At 46.2% G+C, this 21,178-nt stretch overlaps 1 protein-coding gene across 4 annotated transcripts in view; it reads left to right on the top strand.

Annotated features, from left to right (window-relative positions):
* LOC309336814 (zinc finger protein RFP-like) overlaps positions 1-20,956 on the top strand; it is a 40,164-nt gene extending 19,208 nt beyond the window's left edge. For 2 of the 4 annotated variants that reach the window (XM_081853174.1, XM_081853176.1), the window contains exons 2-7: positions 11,013-11,108; positions 11,386-11,616; positions 11,951-11,973; positions 13,178-13,299; positions 14,221-14,253; positions 20,102-20,956. In XM_081853174.1, the coding sequence (XP_081709300.1) occupies positions 11,013-11,108; positions 11,386-11,616; positions 11,951-11,973; positions 13,178-13,299; positions 14,221-14,253; positions 20,102-20,601 (1,005 nt within the window). In that variant the 3' untranslated portion in view covers positions 20,602-20,956. Of the gene's footprint in view, positions 1-114; positions 237-2,312; positions 2,346-4,687; positions 5,622-11,012; positions 11,109-11,385; positions 11,617-11,950; positions 11,974-13,177; positions 13,300-14,220; positions 14,254-20,101 lie in introns of those variants that run through there. The other 2 variants (XM_081853172.1, XM_081853175.1) reach the window with 2 other exon arrangements.
* Positions 20,957-21,178: the final 222 nt, after the last annotated feature.

Here is a 21,178-nt window from a genome sequence, read left to right as displayed (position 1 = left end):
TGCTCCTTCATGATATATTCATCATGCCTTTATCATCAGGATGAGACCCCTGCCTTGTCTGAAAGCTCCTTGCATTGGAAGGATGTTGGCTTGACTTTGTTCTTCTCCTCCCAGGTCTCAGGAGAAGGAGAACTTAGAGGATCCTCCTGTGGCTTTTCCTCCTGCCCTGAAGTGGAGGATCTGGGACTTCCGCGATATTAATCCCTTTCTGGAGGGAGTCATGAAGCAGTTCAAAGGTAAGAAAGTAGGGCTGCGAGGGTTTTATACTGGGCATTTAAAATTGCTCATGAAAGGCTCCGCGTCATTAGCAGTGCCAGGAAAATGGAATGTTTATTCCTTTTCAATATCTAAAAGTCACACTTTCCTATGTAGATGACTCACAACTGATTTTTCTTATGCAATTGAAAGAGGAGGATAAACTGGGCTTCTTGCTGGGCTCTGGAAGCTCTTGCGAGATCTTGGGGGAGCCTCCCAGATTCCAGTCAGCAAGGTAAAGGGCTTGAAAGCTCTGAATCCGAGACCTGGGAGAGGAGAGGGTTGAAGAAGACTGGAAGAAATTCAAGATTTATCTACAAAAATATTGTAATTTGGTTGAATGTTAATAAGGATGCTAGATCACAAACAATTGAGCACCATTAAAATAGTTGGAATTAGGATGGTAAGTGAGACTGAGGAAAATATAAACTTTTTGGAGAATTATTAAATTATATTTAAATGAGCGGGACATAAGAATGCAAACAAGTTGATAAATTGCTGGCAAAAATTTATAATGATGTAAGTGGGAGTGGGAGACGTGAGGGAGTCCAAAGAAGTTATGAAATTATGTTATGAAACATGTTATATTGTTTACTAATTTTGCATTTGTATTTAAAAATCTCAATAAATATTTATTTAAAAAAAAAAAGAAAGCTCTTGACACGAAGGGTTTGGTAACCACGCAAATTGCTTTTAAGACCTTACTGGACTCTGAAAGGCTCCTGCGAGATCTTGAGATCTCTGATGGCAGGGGTGATTCTGGGGGGGTCGTTCTGACTTTGCACGATTTGCCTTTATGCACAATCCCCAGGAATGTAACCCTCCCTTGATTTGTGAGTTGTCTGTAAAAAGTTCTACTTGACCTCTTCACATCTCTCAGCCAGGCCTTAGGTGCTTTCATTCATCTCACCCATTTCCCAGGTAGCCTCACCTACAGCTTTTCAGGCATCTCCTCTCTTCCCTTGGCCCTGAAATTAATGTAAGGGGGGGACAGGAGAGAGGAGGGCTGTCCAGGAGCCAGCCAGGAGCAGAGGGGTCTGGGGTTGAGGCCTCCTGTCTGGAACAGGGATGTCTGGACCTTGTTGTTGATGGGGAGATCTTCTGGGGGTCCTGCTCCTCCACCCAAGATTTGGGCAGGTCTGCTAAAGTGAAGGCCTTCTGGGAAATGATATATAATGAGTTGAAAAAGGTATTTAAGTATACCTTCACTAAGAAACCAGAGGCCTTCCTCCTGGGTATTGTCAGCCAGAAGGTGTTAAAGAAGGACCGAACATTTTTTATGTATGCAACAACGGCAGCAAGGATACTCATCGCCAAGAACTGGAAAACTCAAGATCTACCCACACTGGAAGAGTGGCAGATGCAGCTGATGGACTATATGCAATTGGCGGAGATGACTGGCAGAATCCGAGACCTGGGAGAAGAAAGGATTGAAGAAGATTGGAAGAAATTTAAGATTTATTTACAAAAATATTGTAATTTGGTTGAATGCTAAGAAGGATGCTTGATCATAAAATAATCGGCCACCACTAAATTAGATTGGAATCTGATGATAAGTGAGATTAAGGAAAACATAAACCTTTTGGAGAATTGTTAGATTATATTTAAATGAGCGGAAATAAGATTGTAAACAAGATGATAAATTGCCTGAAAAACTTTTTAACGATGTAAGTGGGAGCAGAAGACGTGAGGAAGTCCAAAGAAGTTATGAGATTTTGTTATGATATAACTAATGTGGTTTATTGTTTGTGCATTTCTTTTATGAAAAAAACCTTAATAAATACCTATTTAAAAAAAAAAAAAGATTTGGGCAGGTCTGAACCTTGACATCACCCCTGCCCTGGTTATCCAGGGATAGCCAGTATGGAGAGCTTCAGTTTCAGGTAGGTTTAACTGCAATTCCCATAATCTCCAGCTGGCATGGCCAGTGGTTAGGGATGATGGGACTTGTAGTCCACAACACCTGGCTACAATCTCATGAGCTCATATTGTTCTTTCCAGGTTTGTGTTCTGAATGATGGTGTGATGCTAAATCTCTGTCCCCTTTTCTTTCCCAGACACTGTGGAATATGGACTTCAGCTGCGAAAAGGTACTTTTAATCATCATAATAATTTATTAATTATACCCCGACCATCTGGCTGGGTTTCCCCAGTCACTTCCCCGGGCACAAATTCCAGAGAGAGGGGATCTGCTTCTCAAAAGACCAGGCCACTGCAGCTCTTCCATCTATGCCTTGTTGTTGTTTAGTCGTTTAGTCATGTCTGACTTTTCGTGACCCCATGGACCAGAGCACTCCAGGCACTCCTGTCTTCCACTGCCTCCCTCTGTTTGGTCAAACTCATGCTGTCCATTCCTTCATTTCCCTTATTTCCCAGAGGCATCTGTTCCATGAGAGCAGCATGCTGGGCTAGAGGGGCTCTTGGCCTGATCCTGCAGACTCTTAGGAAGCCCCCAGCCCAGGATGGCTGGCTTTTCTGTGCCCAATCTCAATAAGACACAGGGGTGGAGTGAAGCAAAATGCTCCTGGCACATGAGGGGGAAATATCCCTTTGAGCCATACAAGATCCCCACCCCTTTTACGTAAGAGTAAGGTGTAAGATTTGGAAATGCATGAGCACAAATAGCTCAGAAAATGGCTGCAACAACCTTTGGGGGCTAGAGGGTGAATGGGTTCTGGTGTCAGTGGAGGGAGCTGGGGGCTGCCTGAGTGTGGACTCCAGTGGTCCAGCTTCCCTGCAAGATGGGGGGGGGTCTTCCCTCAGCTTTTGTATTGGACAGAAGACAAGACTTCTCTGCTTAAACTAGAGAAACCTGAATAAAATTAAAAGAGCAGGGCAGAATTACACCACAGCTCAGAGGAAAAGGCTCAGTGGGAAGACAAAAGTGCAGTCTGGCCTGATCCTGGACACCACAAAAAGGGAATCATAAGAGCTGGAAAAGGTGCAGCAGATGGCAACATATAGGAAACTCGTACTTGTCTTTATAATTACATTCTGGGATTCTTTTTGACAACAGCAGTGAGTAAAATACATAATGGCTAATCAATACAATAATAAGCTAGAAAAACACATTATTACATTTAACAAAAAACTAAAAAAAAAGACTAATAGCAGCACTGGCAACATCCCACATCACACTTAATCTCCAAAGGCCCGTGTACAAATGTGTGTCTTTAAAAAGAAATTGCTTGACTAACATTCCATAACGGGGGGTGTGGGTGTGGGTGTGGGTGAGGGTGTGAGAGAGAGAGAGAGAGAGAGAGATTGACTGCAGAGCAGATCTTCTTCCTAATGTCCACCAGCCTGACTAATTTTTAAATGGCCTTCTCAATGTGCTTCCACTGCCCACCTTTTCCATAAATGTGAGGAAGAAAAAGACAAGTCATATAGCCAATCAAGACTAGGGAGCCATTGAAGGTGACGGGTGGGAATGGCACTTCCTAAGTGTTACTGGGTTTGGCTTTAATAAAAAAAAATTTAAAAAAGAATTTATATATTGCCCTTGGTATTCCAACAAAAAATGCATTAATACCAATTCCCAGAAGAAAAAAAGCCATCCATATCAACAATGTAATAGCTGTCAATTCAAAAGAAAGAATTATCCATTTTCTGCATCGCTCTAACCAAAACACAAGCAATAATCAAGTTTTTCTTGGCTGACTGCTCCTAGTTTGCCTGGGGGAAACACACCAAAGGCCCACACGGCAAAACATGGAAGGGAGTCCCTCAGAAGGTGGTGGGCTCTCCTTCCTTGGAGTTTTGTAAGCAGAGGTTGGGGGGGGGCTGTGGTGGATGCATTGCCGGGGGTTGGACTAGATGAGCTTTGGGGTCCCCTCCAACTCTACAATTCTACGATACACTTTCAAGAATCCCAAGTAGGACATTTCACACAGGGGTTGGGGAAGCCTAACCACTTTCTTGCTTTTTATAAACTACCTGGAAGGATGGGGTATAATATAATGTTAAATATATAACTGAAACGTGAGTGGTGGTTACAAGGAGGCTGAGAGCACCTGCTACCAGTTTCACCTGACCTGTCCAGCATGGTCTGCCAAGTGATGTGATGTAAAATACAAAGAAATGAATGAGAGTCCCTGCTTGGACTCCCTTCTGCCATGAACTGTGGGGGGTGGGGTGGCCTTAGCCACTGTGTCTCAGCCTCAGTTTTCCCATCTGAAAAATGGGCATACTAATTCACAGGGTTGTTGCATGGGTTCTATGTAGATAATGTGCGCTAAGTACTTCAAATTCTTGAAATAACTGCAAATGTTTCCAGAATCATCATTAAGGTGATGAACATTCCTCTCTCGAATGCAGAGCCATGGAGTCCCTGTTAATTTCAGAGGGGATGCTGTTTCTGTCATGTGCCTAAAAAAGAGTCAGCTTCCCCGTTGACATTGTTTCTCTTCTCTTTCCTCCTCTGCCCCCACAGAAAACGTAACTTTGGATCCAGACACAGCAAATCCCTGGCTCATCCTGTCTGAGGATCAAAAGAGTGTGAGATGCGGAGAAGTGCGTCAAGACCTGCCAAACGACCCTGAGAGATTTGACATATGCCCCTATGTGATGGGATGTGAGGATTTCACAGCAGGCAGACATTTCTGGGAGGTTTCTGTGGGGAGCGAGGGGGAATGGGCCGTGGGGGTGGCCAGAGAGTCTGTGAAGAGGAAAGGCGAGTTCATCGCTGGTCCTAAGGAAGGGATCTGGCGCATAGGGAAGTGGGGTGATCAATACAGGGTCTCCACCCGCAGTGGGCCCCCTGTTTCGATTCTGGGTGGGGAGCCCAAGAGGATCCGAGTGGCCCTGAACTGTGAAGGGGGACGGGTGTCCTTTTACAATGCAGATACAGCAGCCCTTCTCCACTCATTCTCAGCAGCCTCCTTCTCAGGAGAGACCCTCCAGCCCTTCTTTTATGTGCGTGAGAAAGGGAACCTGAGCCTCTCTTGACTGAGGGTGGAGACAGGCAAGCGTATATTCATTTCCATCATGGCACATTCAGTCTCCTCTTCAGGACTGAGCTGACAGGCACTTAAGGAGAAACCATATTTCCAGAACTGTGATTGGCCATCCCTTGTGTCAATCATGATGCAACTCTCCCTTCTCAGACCAGCTTTGTAAATGACACTGATTGATTGGCTCCCCTGTCAGTCCCCAAACTTGCCTGTTCTCTCTCCCTTGGGAATCGGCTATTTGTGTCTGTGCAGGAGGTGCAAAGGAGGAAAGAAGCAAGAAAATGATTTAAGAAACAACAGCAAACCCCACCACCACCACGTTCCTATTTCAATATAGTTCTCTCTTCATTCTCCAACTTAAGATTTCTAGAGACAATACCATCTTTTATGAATAAAATTATGCACTGGTATCATTTAAACCTTCCTCAGCCTCAATCCTGCTCTCAGATTCCCTTTCCTTCCCCCAAGCCTCCACTGGCCAGGGAGATGGAAGTTCCAAAATCCCTTTTTTTTTTTTTTTTTTGGCTACTACTCAGGGAAGCTTAGGTGGCAATTCAGCAAAATCTCCATATCCAAAGAGACCTGTTTGCTAGTTGAGTAGTTGGCCCAAAACTCACTCCCAACTTACTTGCGTGATCTCAGCCTGGAGCCATTCCTCAAAACACAAATTAATAAAAAGAAAGAGGGCAAGAGACGGGGGGGGGGGGGGACGGACGGGACTGTTGGAAGGGATTGTGTGAGATCTCACAGGAGTCTCCAGAGCCCAGAAGGCAATGGTTGGGCGGGCGGGGGGGGCCTTTGGCAGTGGGGGAAAGAGTTTCTAAGTCCACCTTCTCACCGGCCTCCAGAAAGGTTGCATAAAGCTCTCAAGATCTCCGGCTTTGGACATGTAGGGATGGTTGCTTGGGGGGTATTTTCGGGGGTCTTCCTGACTACGCTCTATAGCCTTTGCATGCTGATCCCAGAATTGTAACCCCCACATAGGTTTCTGGCCTCGATGTAACAAAATCCCCTCTGACAATGAAGAGCTTCTGTCAAGACTTTTTGAGGAGAGAACAGAGCAACCGGTGACCATTATCAGGTTTCCTGGCAGACAGGATTTCTGTAGTAGACCGCCGCCCCCCCATGTATTTCCTCTGGGGACTGCCCCTTTCTGTGATGTATGTATGATGTTTTTTTGGGGGGGTGGTCTTGAGCTGCAGGGTGGACAATTTCAAAAGTCTATATCAGGGGTCGGCAAGCTTATCGGATGATGGGCCGGTCCATGCTCCATCCGTCAGGATAGGCTGGAGTATGCGCACACACACGCTCTTCTGGGTTGGAGCACGCATGCGCACACACTATTTCCGGTGCACAGGTGCCATCGACCCAGAATTCGGGCCCTGTGACGTGCCGTTAAGAGTGGGCAGCGGGGGGTGGCAGAGGTCGCCATGAGCCGGTTAGACCCCTGGTCTATATAAGGGCTTGCGCACCATTGCTCAGGGTTCTCCTCCCTCCTGCGTGTGGTGAGTGGGGCCCCTGTTGCAACAGTTTAATAAAGATCATGCTTACTAGCTGCTTTGCTTCTCAATATTTTCTGGTTGGCCTATTTTATTTTCTCCTACTGATAGAGAGCCTACTTAAGGACTCTATATGGGCTCTTGGGTACCCCAAAGGGGGAAAGGAGCAGTTTTTGTTTATAACATCTGTTTTATCTTCCAAGAAACCCTGTGAGGTAGAAGAGGCTGAGCTGAGAGACTTAGAAAAAGGAGACACATTAAAGTTTATGGTCAAAAGGGATTCGTACCTGGGCCTTGTCATCCCAAGTCCAACACACTCCACACTCAGAATGTGAAATCTTAACAAAGGTCCCTTCAGAGATGTGCTTGAAAGCCCTCCCTGCAAAGCTCCTCTCTATGTTGTAGCTCCTCTTCAGACCTTCCTGTGTCGACCCTGGATGTCTGCAGGAGGAGTCAATCCAGTTTGAGTGAGGGGCAGATTTCAGGGGCTTCCCTGCATAAGCTCGTATTTCGCACCTGGGTCCATTTCTGGATCTCAGCATTCAGATTAGAAATGAAAGCAAATCCCCCATGTCCGAAGTCTGCCCATCCCTTTATTTGTGGGAATCCCACCACCAGGACAGAAGTGAGTCTCAGCCGTATCTGCCAGGTCAGTGAAAGAGCAGGTATCCTATTGACAGCCTACTTTTTAACACAGGGACAGTTGTGGGCAAATGGAAGGAGAGAAACTCGATGAATGCTGATTGCAATAGTTCCCCACCCCAGTTTCAACAGAAGCATTGCAACCAGTGTCAACAGATGTGGCATAAAAACAGGGAGAGGCATTTTAATTCCACATTTTTATCATAGTCACCTGAAAGGCAATTCTGAAATTGGAAGAAGGGAAGGCAGCACATCTTTCTAATCTCTTCTGAGCTCTGTGGTGCAAAGAGGAAATTGAGCCTACAGCCCTGTGCCCGGTTCCCTGGGATAAGTGCCTTTGAACTTACTCTTGTATAGATATAGGAGTGCCCTCTATTTCCTAGAGATAAAAAGGATAAGTTCACAGGTTTTGGTGATTCACTAGAGAAAGACCTTCACACATGTGGTTTTGGCCACTGGCTTACACGCCCTTTTAAAGTTGGTGAGACGTAGGGATTGAGACCAAAATCCCTTTCCTGTTGTTCACCTCCACATCTTCAGCTTATTCAGAGGTAGACTGCCTCTGCACCAGGAGGTTTCATTGAGCAGGATGCTGTGCTCTGTCCCCTGTGACATTTCAGCCCTTTCTTCCGCTCTGGACTGTACACCTCCAACTCCACGGATCTCCTGCCCTGTTCAAAGGGAAGTATGGTGTGGGAGACAGGGGAAAAAGGATAAATGGCACACACAGAGGGAAGGTGGGGAAGGTGCTGTGTGCCAGCCCTTCCAGCCGGAGGAACTGATCTCCTATCTGCTGCAGTTCTTGCCAGGTTGGCTGTGAATAAAGTTCCTCTCCTCCATGACTTGACTGTGGATGAGCAGGCTGGTCTAGTCAATTCCTGAGGCCTTATGGGTAAACATGGTGGAGTTGGTGCAGTGTCAGGGCAGACTTGAGAGCCAGCCAGGGGGGGCTACTGTGGTCTACAGTGGTACCTCGGGTTAAGTACTTAATTCATTCTGGAGGTCCATATTTAACCTGAAACTGTTCTTAACCTGAAGCACCACTTTAGTTAATGGGGCCTCCTGCTGCCACCCGCGTCCCACTGGGGCACGATTTCTGTTCTCATCCTGAGGTAATATTTGTTCTGTTCTCTTAACCTGAGGTAATATTTCTGGGTTAAGGTAAAGGTGAAGGGATCCCTGACCATTAGGTCCAGTCGTGACCGACTCTGGGGTTGCGGTGCTCATCTTGCTTTATTGGCCGAGGGAGCCGGCGTACAGCTTCCGGGTCATGTGGCTAGCATGTCTAAGCCACTTCTGGCGAACCAGAGCAGCACACGGAAACGCCGTTCACCTTCCCACCAGAGTGGTACCTATTTATCTACTTGCACTTTGATGTGGTTTCGAACTGCTAGGTTGGCGGGAGCAGGGACCGAGCAACAGGAGCTCACCCCGTCACGGGGATTGGAACCGCCAACCTTCTGATTTGCAAGTCCTAGGCTCTGTGGTTTAACCCACAGCGCCACCCGCGTCCCTATTTCTGGGTTAGCGGAGTCTTTAACCTGAAGCGTATGTAACCTGAGGTACCACTGTATAGAGATTCTCTTTCTCTCTCCAGCTGAATGGGGATCTAGAGTGTTTGATCTGGCACTGAGTAATTGGGACAGATTTGGGATTCTGCTGGTTTCCCGCCCGCCTGGCTTCCCAGCAGTCTCCCTCGCAGAGTGGCAGAGCCAGTCTCAGTGGCAGAGTTGGGGGCTCCCAGACTGCTGCATCTGGGGGGCTTCAACCTCTATGTTGAGGCAACTGGCTCTGGGGGTGGCAGCTCAGGAATTCACGTCTGCCGTGACAACCGTGGGGCTGTCCCAAGAGGTTGCTGGCCTGATGCATATCGCCAGGTGCACACCAGGTTAAGAGGAGAACCCTCACTTCAGCATGGATCAAATGAAACATCAGAGAAAAATGCTCAGAGCATCAACACTGAAATTCCCCCCCCAAAAAGCCATGTGTTCTCTGTTTTTATGAGGAATATGTATCAGCCACCAAACAATAATATTTATTATTGCATTATTATTATTATTATTATTCCATTATTATTATTATTATTATTATTATTTAATACTTTTTTATGAAGATAAAAAAACACAAGTCAAAAGAGAGAAAACACTTCCCCCACACCAAAAGATAAAAAATAAAAAACTTCCACGGTTCATGTTAATTTAAATCCCTGTTTAAAAGGCAAGCAGCCACGCCCCCCGGCCACTCCGATTGGCCAGCCGGGGGGGCGTGACGCGGCTAGGACTACCAATCACGCGGGCGACATCCCTCCGCCCACAGAGAGTTCACTCCTGCAACTCCGGAAGGGGAGAGGTTTTCTCTTCCTCTCCTAAGCGCCTGGCTCCTTGACTTAGCAAGGAGTTCTGCCCCTTCTCTTTGAAAAAGCAAATTTCAATGTCACAGAGACCCTGTTCTACTGCAATTCACGTCTCTAAGGCAGACGAGACCCTGAATTTCCCTGCTTGAATTTCCTGGGTGGGGGAAGCAGAACCCCAGATCTCCTTGCTAAGGCCACGTCTGCGGAGCGGAAGGGAAATCTGGAGTCACCCCCTGGAATCTCCTCATGGAAAGGAAAAGGAGACATCCATTCGCGCACGAAGAGCAAAGCAAACGAAAGCATCTCTTTCTTCCTGTCGAGGCAGCAGCCATGGCTGCATCTGGGGGTCCCGTTCGCGATCTCTGCGAGGAAGCCACTTGCTCCATCTGCCTGGAGAGTTTCCGGGATCCAGTGATCATCCCGGAGTGCGGGCACAACTTCTGCCGATCCTGCCTGATCCAGTGCTGGGGGGGGATCCGAGGGAGAGGCTTCCTGCCCTCAGTGCAGAGAAATCCTTCAGCACAGGAACCTCATCCCCAATCGGCCGCTGGCAAATGTTTTGGAAAAACTCCGTCTTCAAGGTGAAAAGGAGGCCGAAGGAAAGGGGAAGATCTGCGAGAAGCACCAGGAGCCCCTGAAGCTTTTCTGCAAGGAGGACGAAAGCCCCATCTGTGTGGTGTGTGACAGATCCAAGGAGCACAAAAGCCAGGAGGTGATTCCTCTAGAGGAGGCGTCCCAGGAGTACAAGGTAGGAAAACACTCTGGGTTTCGTTTGGGGATGATGAGGGTGAATAGCTACAGAGAAGGGCGTCTTGCAAGAAAACGCTTTAATGTATTCTCCCCTCGGGCAGCCAAAGAGTAACTAAACTTCTGAAATTCTGTGCAATAAACATTTCTTTTTTCCTTTTGGTGGGGTGGTAGAGTGCCCCCAATGTCCCCCTGCAGGAGTAACTCACCCCCAGTTAATCCTCTGGAATCAGCTCCCTTAGGAAAGGGCTGGAGGGAGGTGCAATGGAGGTGACAGGGAAAGAATCACAGAATGGTGGAGTTGGAGGGGACCCTGAGGGCCATCTAGTCCAACCCCCTGCAATGCAGGAATTCTGCCCACAGCCGTCCCTGGTTGGGCTCGAACCACCAACCTTCTGGTTGACAGCCAGACACACTGGCCCACTGCACCACAGGCACCCTGGATGACGAAGGCAAAGACCACAGTCTTTGGGGCAGGGAGCAAGCAGATGATTCAACTTTCCTGTTATTATGAATTCCAACAAAGAAAAAAACAAGCAAACTTCAATTTTGATTTGTTTTCAGGATCAGATCAGCAGCTGCCTAGACAACGTGAAGAAGGAGAGAGAAAAATTTCTGGTGTTTAAAGCAGACGCAGAAAAGGAAAGTCAAGCCCTGCTTGTAAGCATCCTTGTTTCTTTTAAGGTCTTCTGCGGGGGAAGTGAATATGGAATAGAGAAAGTGGTTTCTTTTTGAGCAGCCCTATCTCCCACAGAGCATGAAAGACCATTTAAAGGAGGGGGTGGGCTTGTAAGTTTTTACGAAGCTCTTTCTCTGCTGAATATGTCAGAAGTGGCCTTCTAAGGAAATCTGGCTAACTGGCCTCTTCATCCTGCAAGAGCAGACTAGATGCCTGATTTTGGCCCACTGTTCTCTTCTTTCAACCTCTTTGCTGCAGAAACAAACAGATGCAGAGAGGGAAAAGATGGTGGCTGAGTTCAGGCGACTGCACCAGTTTCTGGAAGAACAGGAGAAACGTCTTCTGGCCCAGATGGCAGAAGTGGAGAAGGAGATTGCAGCCCAAAGGGAGGAGCAGCTGGCCAGACTCTCCAGGGATCTCTCCTCTCTTGACAGCCTCATCCGGGAGATGGAGGAGAAGCTTCAGGAACCAGAGAGTGAACTCCTGCAGGTGAGGCCTCATCCTGACGCGAGAGGGTGGAGTGGGCTGCTTCAGACTGTAGGCATTTCTTAGTCACATAAAAATATTGCTGGAATGAAAACAGTACATGAAGGGTGAAAGGCGTCAGTCCTGGGGTCGCAGAAGGGGCCCTTCTAGATCAAACCACAGGCCCCTTCATTCTAGCATTGTGTTCTCGCATTGGCCAACCAGAGGTCTCTGAGAAGCCTAAAAAACAGCAGTGCTCTCCCAACCTGTGATCCCCAGAAGCTGGTACTCAGCTGCTTGGTATTTATAACTGACTGCAGAAATGGCTCCACTGACATCTTTCTTCCTTTCCTTCCAGGATATTGGAAGCTTCTTGCAGAGGTAAGTGATGGAAAACTCCTGCCTTATTCTGATGCTATTGGTCTCATCAAGAATCATACCAAGGAATCCGTTCCTCCTTCCCCCTCATTACATACTTCTCCCTTTTCCCCGATGGATTCATTTCCTCGGCAATAGATACAGAAAAGGGAGACATTCCAAAGGGGCTTGTAAACATCTTCACTATAACTTACCCTTAAATATTAGACATATTTCGGGTTTCTGCAGATTCTTCCTCAGACATAAGAAGGTGAGAAAGGGCCCTGCTGGATCCCCCCCCAAAAAAGCCACGCGTTCTCTGATTTTAGCAGTATATAATGATAAAAAAATCGCAAGTAAAAATAGAGAAAACACTTCCCCCACACCAAAAGATAAAAAATAATAAAATTCCATGGTTCATGTTAATTTAAACTCCTGTTTAAACGGCAAGCAGTCAATGACCCATCTAGTCCACCATCCTCTTTTCACAGTGCTTAACCAGAAGCCTGTGGGAAACCCGTGATCAGGATCCGAGCCCCAGAGGACACTTCCTCAGACCTAAGAATGTGAGAAAGGGCCCTGCTGGATCTGGCCAGTGGCCCATCTAGTCACCACCCTGTTTTCACAGTGCTTAACCAGAAGCCTGTGGGAAACCCGTGATCAGGATCCGAGTCCCAGAGGACACTCCCCTCCTGAGGTTCAGAGGCACTACTGCCTTTGACTCAGCCATCGTGAAGAGCAGCCGCTGAGAGCCTTGTCCCCAAACAGCTTCATATTTTGAAAATATTCCATGCTGAAAAATACAGCTTTAATTTCTAATAGTTCTCTCTACTTTAAATGTAACCACTGGGTTACAAAATATTAATAATTTTAATCATTTAAAATGCTTCACTAAAACTGGTGTAATCCTAAAATCTCTGCATTATTGTTCACATTTCTTCAAAAAAATGATACGCATATATCATCTTATTTCCCTTCAATCTCATATTCATATATTTATTCCCATGTGTTATGGAAGCAAGTGTGTATTGGTTTTTCTTCAACTTCTTCAATGCTTTCTAGATCTACACGTCATCTAGATGCTCCTTTTTGCCATAGGAAGAACTCTGCTCCCAAGTCTTCATGATAACATCCATGGTGCCTTTATCATCAGGATGAGACACCTGCTTTGTCAGAAAGCTCCTTGGATTGGAAGAATGGCGGCTTGACTTTGTTCTTCTCCTCCCAGGTCTCAGGAGAAGGAGAACTTAGAGGATCCTCCTGTGGCTTTTCCTCCTGCCCTGAAGTGGAGGATCTGGGACTTCCGCGATATAAATCCCTTTCTGGAGGCTGTCATGAAGCAGTTCAGAGGTAATGAGGAAGGACTGTAAGGATTCTATATTAGATAATTAAAAGTGTTCATGAAAGACTCCAGGTCATCTGTAATATTAGTAATGCCAGGAAGATGAAAGGCTTATGTATATATCTCCTTTCAATATCCAGATGCCACACTTTCATAAACAGGTGACTCACAACTTTTTTTTTCTTCTTCTCCCCCTCTAAAACAAGGTGCATTCACGGAGCATTCACCCAAAGCCTCCAGAGTGCAGCGGGATTCAGGCGGCTACCTTGGAAGCCTGGAGAGCAAGAGGGGTCGGTGCGCACTGACCCCTCTCGCTCTCCAGGCTTCAGTGAAGGCAACCCGAAGCCTCTGGAGCGCGGCTGGAGTTCCCGCTGGGCTCTGGAGGCTTCAAGTTCCTTTCGACCTGCTCTTTGGGGCTGATGGGGGGAAGCGCTGCTTTCCCCCACCGCCAGCCCCAAAGAGAAGGGCGGGGAACAGCGCAAAGGCTGCGCGCAGCCTTGCTGCTGCCCCCCGAGCTTGTGGGGCTGGAGGTGGGGGGAAGCGCTGCTTTCCCCCACTGCCAGCCTCAAAGATCCCTGAAGCCTTTGGAGCGCCTTTGGCCTTGCGCAGCCATCCCCAAGCTAGAACAGCGAGATGGAGCGCTCTGCAGCACTTCGGGCTTAGCCGCGCAGCCTGCATTCGCTCTATAGGACGCACACACATTTCCCCTTAATTTTTGGAGGGGGGAAAATGTGTCCTATAGAGCGAAAAATACGTTACTTTTAACTTCAACTGCCATAATCTCCAGCTGGCTTGGCCAGTGGTTAGGGTTGGTGGGACTTGTAGTCCACAACACCTGGCTACTATCCCATGAGCTCATATTGTTCATTCCCGGTTTGTTGTCTGAATGATGGTGTGATGCTAAATCTCTGTTCCCTTTTCTCTCCCAGACACTGTGGAATATGGACTTCAGCTGCGAAAAGGTACATTTCCGGGTCAAACAGAGACACTAATTCGGGAGAGAGGGGATCCGCTTCTCAAAAGACCAGGCCACTGCAGCTCTTCCGTCCATGCCTTATTTTCCCTTATTTCCCAGAGGCATCTGTTCTGTGAGAGCAGCATGCTGGGCTAGAGGGGCTCTTGGCCTGATCCTGCAGACTCTTAGGAAGCCCCCAGCCCAGGATTGCTGGCTTTTCTGTGCCAAATCTCAATAAGACACAGGGGTGGTGTGAAGCCAAAGGCTCCCGGCACATGAGGGGGAACTATCCCTTTGAGCCATACCAGATCCCCACCCCTTTTATGTAAGAGGTGTAAGAGTAGGAAATGCAGGAGCACAAATAGCTCAGAAAATGGCTGCAACAACCTTTGGGGGCGAGAAGGTGAATGGGTTCTGGTGTCAGTGGAGGGAGCTGGGGGCTGCTTGAGTGTGAACTCCAGTGGTCAGGCTTCCCTGCAAGATGGGGGACTTCCTCATCTTTTGTAATGAAAGGGAGACATGACTTCTCTGCTAAAACAAGAGAAACTTGAGTAAACCTAAAAGAGCTGGGCAGAGCAGGGCAGAATTGTACCACAGACCACAGGAAAAGGCTCAGTGGGAATACAGAAGTCCACTCTGGCCTGATCCTGGACATCACAAAAAGGGAATCATAAGAGCTGGAAAAGGTGCGGCAGATGGCAGCATAAAGGAAACTCTTTGTTGTTGTTGTTTAGTCGTTTAGTCGTGTCCGACTCTTCGTGACCCCATGGACCAGAGCACGCCAGGCCCTCCTGTCTTCCACTGCCTCCCGCAGTTTGGTCAAACTCATGCTGGTAGCTTCGAGAACACTATCCAACTATCTCGTCCTCTGTCGTCCCCTTCGTCTTGTGCCCTCCATCTTTCCCAACATCAGGGTCTTTTCCAGGGAGTCTTCTCTTCTCATGAGGTGGCCAAAGTATTGGAGCCTCAGCTTCAGGATCTGTCCTTCCAGTGAGCACTCAGGGCTGATTTCCTTCAGAATGGAGAGGTTTGATCTTCTTGCAGTCCATGGGACTCTCAAGAGTCTCCTCCAGCACTATAATTCAAAAGCATCAATTCTTCGGCGATCAGCCTTCTTTATGGTCCAGCTTTCACTTCCATACATCACTACTGGGAAGACCATAGCTTTAACTATACGGACCTTTGTCGGCAAGGTGATGTCTCTGCTTTTTAAGATGCTGTCTAGGTTTGTCACTGCTTTTCTCCCTAGAAGCTGGCGTCTTTTTTTCTTTTTTTTATTAAATATTTATTTATACAACAAGGAAAAAAACACACACAAAAACACAAATACCAAATTACACACAAATTACAAAAATAACCATAGACACATAATTTTCTTTGCAAACAATAAAACATCTATTGGTCTTAACACTAAAGACCCAACTTCCCGTCTATTCCATATTTCAAATTCAAATTACTTATTGTCAATACACATTTTTATCATAATTAAACTTATTCTCAATAAATCTAATTCCTTCTATCTACCTAGCAACTATTACTGAAGTTCTTCAAATGCTGCAACAGAATTTAAACTACTATATTTATTTTTCAGATATTCTTTGAAAACTTCCCATTTAAAAACAAATTCCTGTTTTGATTTATTCTTTATTTTTTCTGATAAACTATCTAATTCGGCATATTCTGTCAGCTTTTGGATCCAATCTTGTATAGAGGGGATTTCATTACTCTTCCATTTTGCTCCGATCAAAACTCTTGCTGCCGCCGTCGCATATAAAAAGATACCCTTCCTCTTTTGTGGAATATCCAAATCTGTTATTCCCAGGAGGTAGGTGTAATGGTTCTAGGGGTTGCTCGTGCGTAAACCGGCACCACACCTGGCTGGGTTGCCTGAGTGAACCTTTTCTGTCTCGCTCTCCTCTTTCACCCTCATTAAAAGGTTCTTTAATTCCTCCTCACTTTCTGCCATCAAGGTTGTGTCATCTGCATATCTGAGGTTGTTGATATTTCTTCCGGCGATCTTAATTCCGGCTAGGGATTCATCCAGCCCAGCCTTTCGCATTATGAATTCTGCATATAAGTTAAATAAGCAGGGAGACAATATACAGCCTTGCCGTACTCCTTTCTCAATTTTGAACCAATCAGTTGTTCCATATCCAGTTCTAACTGTAGCTTCTTGTCCCACATAGAGATTTCTCAGGAGACAGATGAGGTGATCAGGCACTCCCATTTCTTTAAGAACTTGCCATATTTTGCTGTGGTTGACACAGTCAAAGGCTTTTGCATAGTCAATGAAGCAGAAGTAGATGTCTTTCTGGAACTCTCTAGCTTTCTCCATAATCCAGCGCATGTTTGCAATTTGGTCTCTGGTTCCTCTGCCTCTTCTAAATCTAGCTTGCACTTCTGGGAGTTCTCGGTCCACATACTGCTTGAGCCTACCTTGTTGAATTTTAAGCATAACCTTGCTAGCGTGTGAAATTGTGCGGTAGTTGGAGCATTCTTTGTCAGTGCCCTTCTTTGGGATTGGGATGTAGACTGATCTTCTCCAGTCCTCTGGCCACTGCTGAGTTTTCCAAAGGTGTAGCACCTTAACAGCATCATCTTTTAAAATTTTAAATAGTTCAGCTGGAATACCATCACTTCCACTGGCCTTGTTATTTGCAGTGGTTTCTAAGGCCCATTTGACTTCACTCTCCAGGATGTCTAGCTCAAGGTCAGCAACCACACTACCTGGGGTGTACGAGACATCCATATCTTTCTTGTATAATTCCTCTGTGTATTCTTGCCACCTCTTCTTGATGTCTTCTGCTTCTGTTAGGTCCTTACCACTTTTGTCCTTTATTATGGTAATCTTTGTACGAAATGTTCCTTCTTGTTGTTTAGTCGTTTAGTCGTGTCCGACTCTTCGTGACCCCCTGGACCAGAGCACGCCAGGAACTCCTGTCTTCTACTGCCTCCCTTTCATACCAAATGTTCCTTTCATATCTCCAATTTTCTTGAACAGATCTCTGGTTCTTCCCATTCTGTTGTTTTCCTCTATTTCTTTGCATTGCTCGTTTAAGAAGGCCTTCTTGTCTCTCCTTGCTATTTTTTGGAAATCTGCATTCAATTTCCTGTATCTTTGACTATCTCCCTCGCATTTTGCTTGCCTTCTCTCCCCCACTATTTGTAAGGCCTCGTTGGACAGCCACTTTGCTTTCTTGCAGTTCCTTTTCATTGGGATGGTTTTCGTTGCTGCCTGCTGTATAATGTTGCGAGCCTCCATCCATAGTTCTTCAGGCACTCTGTCCACCAAATCTAAATCCTTAAACCTGTTCCTCACTTCCACTGTGTATTCATAAGGGATTTGATTTAGATTGTATCTTACCGGCCCAGTGGTTTTCCCTACTTTCTTCAGTTTAAGCTAGAATTTTGCTACTAGAAGCTGATGATCTGAGTCACAGTCAGCTCCAGGTCTTGTTTTTGCTGACTGTATATAGCTTCTCCATCTTTGGCTGCAGAGAATATACGGTAATCAATTTCGATGCTGCCCATCTGGTGATGTCCATGTGTAGAGTCGTCTCTTGTGTTGTTGGAAAAGTGTGTTTGTGATGACCAGCTTGTTCTCTTGACAGAACTCTATTAGCCTTTGCCCTGCTTTGTTTTGATCTCCAAGGCCAAACTTGCCAGTTGTTCCTTTTATCTCTTGATTCCCTACTTTAGCATTCCAATCCCCTATAATGAGAAGAACATCCTTCTTTGGTGTCATTTCTAGAAGGTGTTGGAAGTCTTCATAGAATTGGTCAATTTCAGTTTCTTCAGCACCAGTAGTTGGTGCATAAATTTGGATTACTGTGATATTAAAAGGTCTGCCTTGGATTCGTATCGAGATCATTCTATCATTTTTGAGATTGCATCCCAATACAGCTTTCGCCACTCTTTTGTTGACTATGAGAGCCACTCCATTTCTTTTACGGGTTTCTTGCCCGCAGTAGTAGATATGATGTTCATCCGAACTGAATTCACCCATTCCCATCCATTTTAGTTCACTGATGCCCAGGATGTCAATATTTATTCTTGCCATCTCATTTTCGACCACATCCAACTTACCCAGGTTCATGGTTCTTACATTCCAGGTTCCTATGCAATATTTTTCTTTACAGCATTGGACTTTCCTTTTGCTTCCAGGCATATCTGCAACTGAGCGTCCTTTTGGCTTTGGCCCAGCCGCTTCATCAGCTCTGGATCTACTTGTACTTGTCCTCCGCTCTTCCTCAATAGCATGTTGGATGCCTTCCGGCCTGAGGGGCTCATCTTCCAGCGTCATAACTTTTATATGCCTGTTGTCTTTGTCCATGGAGTTTTCTTGGCAGGGATACTGGAGTGGCTTGCCGGTTCCTCCTCCAGGTGGATCACGTTTGGTCAAAACTTCACTATGACCTGTCCATCTTGGGTGGCCCTGCACGGCATAGCTCATAGCTTCTCTGAGTTATTCAAGCCCTTTTGCCATGGCAAGGCAGTGACTTATCTCTTACTTATCTTCAAAATTATATTCTGGGATTCTTTTAGACAACAGCAGTGAGTAAAATGCATAAAGGCTAATCAAGACAATAAAAAACTAGAAAAACCCATTACATTAAAAAAAAAAAAAGACTAATAGCAGCAGTGGCAACATCTCACATCGCACTTAATCTCCAAAGGCAGCTGTATAAATGTGTGTCTTTAAAAAGAAATCACTTGACTAACCGGGGGACGGGGGGACGGGACTGCAGAGCAGATCTTCTTTCTAATGTCCACCAGCCTGACCAAGTTTAAATGGGCTTCTCCTGATGCTTCCACTGCCCACTTTTTCCATAAATGTGAGGAACAGTGAAGAAAAAGATGAATCATATAGCCAATCAGGTCTGGGGAACCAGGATGGGGTCTTTGCATTGACGGTGACAGGTGGGAATGGCACTTCCTAGGTTTTACTGGGCTTGGCTTTAACACACACTCACACAAAATGTAATAGATGTCAATTTGAAAGAAAGAATTATCCATTTTCTGCATCGCTCTTACCAAATCGCAAGTGATAATCAAGTTAGTTCTTGGCTGACTGCTCTTAGTTTGCCTGGGGGAAAGAGACCAAAGGCCCACACTGCAGAACATGGGAGGGAGTCCCTCAGAAGGTGGTGGACTCTCCTTCCTTGGAGGTTTTTAAGCAGAGGTTGGGTGGCCTCCTGTGGTGATATGCTTTAATTCAGATTTCTGCATTGCAGGGGGTTGGACTAGATGACCCTTGGGGTCCCTCCCAACTCTACAATCATACGATGCGCTTTCAAGAATCCCAAGCAGGATTCACACAAGGGGTTCCGGGTAACCTAATCACTTATTTGCTTATTATAAACAACCTGGAAGGATGGGGTCTAACATTACATTAAATATTAAACTGGTTAGAAAAGAGCGAGAGCTCTTGCTGCCAGTTTTACCTGGTATGTCAAGCGTGGTCTGTGATGTGAGGTAAAAGATTAAGATGTGAATTAGGGAGTCCCTGCCTTGACTCCCTTCTGCCATGAACTGTGGGGGGTGGGGGTGGCCTTAGACAAGCCACTGCCTCTCAGCCTCAGTTTTCCCAACTGAAAAATGGGCATAGTAAGATTGACTCAACTTACAGGGTCTCTGCAAGGGTTCTATGTAGATAATGTGCGCTAAGTACTTCATACCCTTGGAAGAACTGCAGATGTTTCAAGAATCATTTTTAAGAATTTGATGGACATCCCTCTCTCGTCATGGAGTCCCTGTTCATTTCAGAGGGGATGCTATTTCTGCCATGTGCCTAAAAAAGAGTCAGCTTCCCAGTTGACGTTGTTTCTCTTCTCATTCCTCATCTGCCCCCACAGAAAACGTAACTTTGGATCCAGACACAGCAAATCCCTACCTCATCCTGTCTGAGGATCGCAAGAGTGTGAGAGAGGGAGATTTCTATCAAGACCTGCCAGACAACCCTGAGAGATTTGACACGCATGGCTTTGTGCTGGGATGTGAGGGTTTTACATCAGGCAGACATTTCTGGGAGGTCATTGTGGGAAGAGAGGAGGGGTGGGGGGTGGGGCTGGCCAGAAAGTCTGTGAAGAGGAAGGGGGTTATGTCTTTTGATGCTACGGAGGGGATCTGGTGTTTCGGGAACTGGGTCTTTGGGTACAACCCCCATAAGTCCCCTGTTCCAAGTGAGAAGCCCAAGAGGATCCGAGTGGCCCTGAACTGTGAGGGGGGACAGATGTCCTTTTACGATGCTGATACAGCAGCCCGCCTCTACACGTTCCCTGCAGCCTCCTCCTCAGGAGAGACCCTCCAGCCCTTGTTTTACGTGAGGAAAAACGAGAACCTGAGACTCTCTTGATTGAGGGTGGAGACAGGCAAGCGTATATTCATTGTCATTATGACCTATTCAGTCTTCCCTTCAAGATTGAGCTTACAAGCCCTTGAGAAACCATATTTGCAGAACTGTGATTGGCCATCCCTTGCGTCAATCATGATGCAGCTCTCTATTCCTGGGCCACTTTTTAAATGACACTGATGGATTGGGTCCCCTGTCAATCCCCAAACATAGGAAAAACATAGGAACTAACCCTACACACATTCCTGTTTCAATGTAGTTCTCTCTCTAACCCCCAACTCTGACTTAAGATTTCTAGAGACAGTACCATCATTTTTTCTGAATAAAATCAGAATTATGCAAAGAGCATCACTTAAAACCTTTCTCAGCCTCAATCCTGCTCTCAGATTCCCTCTTCCTCCCCCAAGATCTCCACTGGCCAGGGAGATGGAAGTTTCAAAATCCCTCTTTTTTGCTGCTACTCAGGGAAGCTTATGTGGCAATTCAGCAAAATCTCCATATCCAAAGAGACCTGTTTGCTAGTTGAGTGCAGATTGAACCCTGGAACCATTCCTCAAAACACAAATTAATAAAGGGAAAG

This window comes from Podarcis erhardii (assembly GCF_964252035.2).
Source record: "Podarcis erhardii genome assembly, chromosome: 2".
Classification (NCBI taxonomy): domain Eukaryota; kingdom Metazoa; phylum Chordata; class Lepidosauria; order Squamata; family Lacertidae; genus Podarcis; species Podarcis erhardii.
Note: the sequence above shows the minus strand (reverse complement) of the source record. Positions and strands in the feature narration are given on the sequence as shown.